At 46.4% G+C, this 2561-nt stretch overlaps 1 protein-coding gene across 1 annotated transcript; it reads left to right on the forward strand.

Moving 5' to 3' along the window:
- The first annotated feature begins 918 nt into the window (after positions 1-918).
- On the forward strand, positions 919-1794 carry LOC109741392 (uncharacterized). The gene has a single exon (XM_020300475.1). The coding sequence runs from the start codon at positions 919-921 to the stop codon at positions 1792-1794; it is 876 nt and encodes a 291-aa protein (XP_020156064.1).
- The last annotated feature ends 767 nt before the right edge of the window (positions 1795-2561 follow it).

The following is a 2561-nucleotide window of genomic DNA, read 5'->3' on the forward strand; positions in this document are numbered from 1 at the left end:
CAGTTGGGAAGGAGGTGGTGGTGAGGAGCAGCAACAGCTGTGGAGGAGGAGGTGGTGAGGAGGAGCAGCAGCTTGGGGGGTGACCGGAGTTGAACCTCCGGTCGTCGAGTGGGCGGCGCTGCCGTTGTCCGGAGGTGCAAGTACTCCGCGAGGTGGCCGGTGCCGCTGACCGGAAGAGACGCACGCTTCGAAGGTATAACCATGGCGTCACAAATTTTCTCATAGTTTATTATTTAGTGTTAATATGTTTGTGGTGGCATTTTAGCGCGTAGTTAGTGTAGCGGGTAATATTATTGTTCGTTGTGATTAATGAGAAGATGACAATGTGTGACAGGTGAAAATGTCTGAATCAGCAAATTTGACTGTTTACTACGATGCTGGTAATGTTCGATATAATGAGTTGGGGGTTGATCTTAGCGAGTTTAAAAATGGCGTCATGACACTAGCAGACCCGGACAGACTGGACATTAGACAGTTGAAGTACTAGTTGACAACTAGTTTCGGGTTGGATCCTAAAGTATGTTCCGTCAGTATTCATGCATTGTGGACCAAATCCTGTGAAAATGTCAAGTGGGAGTTGATGCCGATAGATAGGAGCCACCATTGGTTGTCCCTGTTAAGACGCTGCCGAGACCGCAGAATCCACCCATATGCACTTGTGCAACCTGTGCCGAAGGAGGAGAATACCGTACAACTCCAGGGGGGTATGAACCCGGCCAAGGCAGTGAAGTGGCTAACGAGATTGTTTTATCCGGGTCACAACCACAAGATGTGGATGCTAGCCAACCCGAGAAAGAGTCGGACTACATGCCACACAATGTTTGTGGTCCTGATACTGGGTAGAGTAGTCAGTCGATAATATTAGCTGCTTCTGGTTTTGCTGATGGGGATGAGGAAGGGGATGAAATGTAGAGGGCGATGGAGGAAGAGGACGAGGATGGATTGGCGGAGGAACTGGACTCTGAATATTCTGAGGATGAAGTAGAGGTACCGATTCCTTCTGCATGGTATCAGGACATATCCACCGGCCTTACGGTCAACGATGGCCATGAGACTCCATGGCAGTATAATCTGAACCAAGTACAGATAGGGGCTATGTTTGATACAAAGAAAAAATTGAAGTATGCGGTGATAAAGTGGGCTATGTCTACTCAGAGGGTTTTCTGGACACACATATCAAGTCCAACAAACTATACCGTGAAATGTGTTGAAACAGGTTGTCCTGGGAAGGTGCATGGGCACGTGCCGAAGTATGACATCTACTGGGTTGTCACCAATGTCGTCCCACATAATTGTGTGAGGAAGAACCTGCTGGTGAAGCATCCGAACCTGACTTCAACTCTCATTGCGCAACTCATGTATACTGAGGTAGTAGAGAAGAAAGATATGGAAGCAAAACACATCCAGATAGCAGTGAAGGTCAGATGGAATTATGTCATTCCTTATGGGAAGGCTTGGAGGGCTAAGCAGAAGGCTATGGAGGAAAGGTTTAGGACGTTCTTCGACTCATATGATAATGTTGTCCGTCTCCTTGGCATACTGAAGGAGAGGAATCCCGGCACTTATGTGAACGTACAACGCATGAGGTTGCTGAGTATACCAGATTTCAAGGTGTTGAAACGAGTGTTCTTCTCTTTCGCTATTTGCATCGAAGCTTTCCGGCATTATCCTCCTGTTATGTTTGTGGATGGTGCATTTCTGACCAGTCAGTATAGAGGGCAAATCCTGACTGCTATTAGTGTGGACGGGAACAAATCAAATCATCCCACTTGCCATGACATTTGTGGAGGGTGAGAGCTTACCCAGCTGGGTATGGTTCTTCCGGCAAGTGTAAATTGCCATCGTGAAGGACCGACCAAACGTGTGTGTCATTCATGACAGACGTGCTGGTATATTGAAGGCCGTGAAGACACTACGTAATCCAACAGTTGACGAACCAACACCTTGGAGGGACTTGCAGAGCCGGTGGTGCATGCGCCATCTTGGGGCTAATTTTTTCTCATAGTTCAAGAACAAGTGGTTGATGAACTTGTTCAAAAAATTATGCAAGCAGAGCCAGCAGCGCAAATACGGATTTATTTGGTCAAAACTAGATGAGTTTACTAAGAAGCAGGTCCGTGCGAGGAATAAAATGGAAGAAGATTAGGTTAAATTAGCAGAACTCATCGTGGAGCTAGAGGAGCCAGTAGGTCTTTGTGACTTGCCAGCAATTGACCCTCCTAATACTAAGAGAAAGAAGGGAAGGGCAATAAAGAATTTTTCTGAGTGGATAGAGAAAGAGCCTCCAGTGAATTGGTCTTTGCTGCATGACACCCATGGATCTAGGTATGGCCACATGAAACCAATCTTGCAGAGGTGTATAACTTTGTGCTGAGAGGGAATAGAGCATTGCCACTCACAGCTATTGTGGAGGCTGTATTCCATGGCACTTTGAGATATTTCAGAGAAAGGCACGAGTTAGAAAAGAAGCATATTGAAGATAATCACAACACACCTTATTGTAGCCGTGTCATGGAATACATGGCAAAGAAGATAGAGAAAGCAAAGAAGCACACTGTCAG

This window comes from Aegilops tauschii, chromosome 6 (genome assembly GCF_002575655.3).
Source record: "Aegilops tauschii subsp. strangulata cultivar AL8/78 chromosome 6, Aet v6.0, whole genome shotgun sequence".
Lineage (NCBI taxonomy): Eukaryota > Viridiplantae > Streptophyta > Magnoliopsida > Poales > Poaceae > Aegilops > Aegilops tauschii.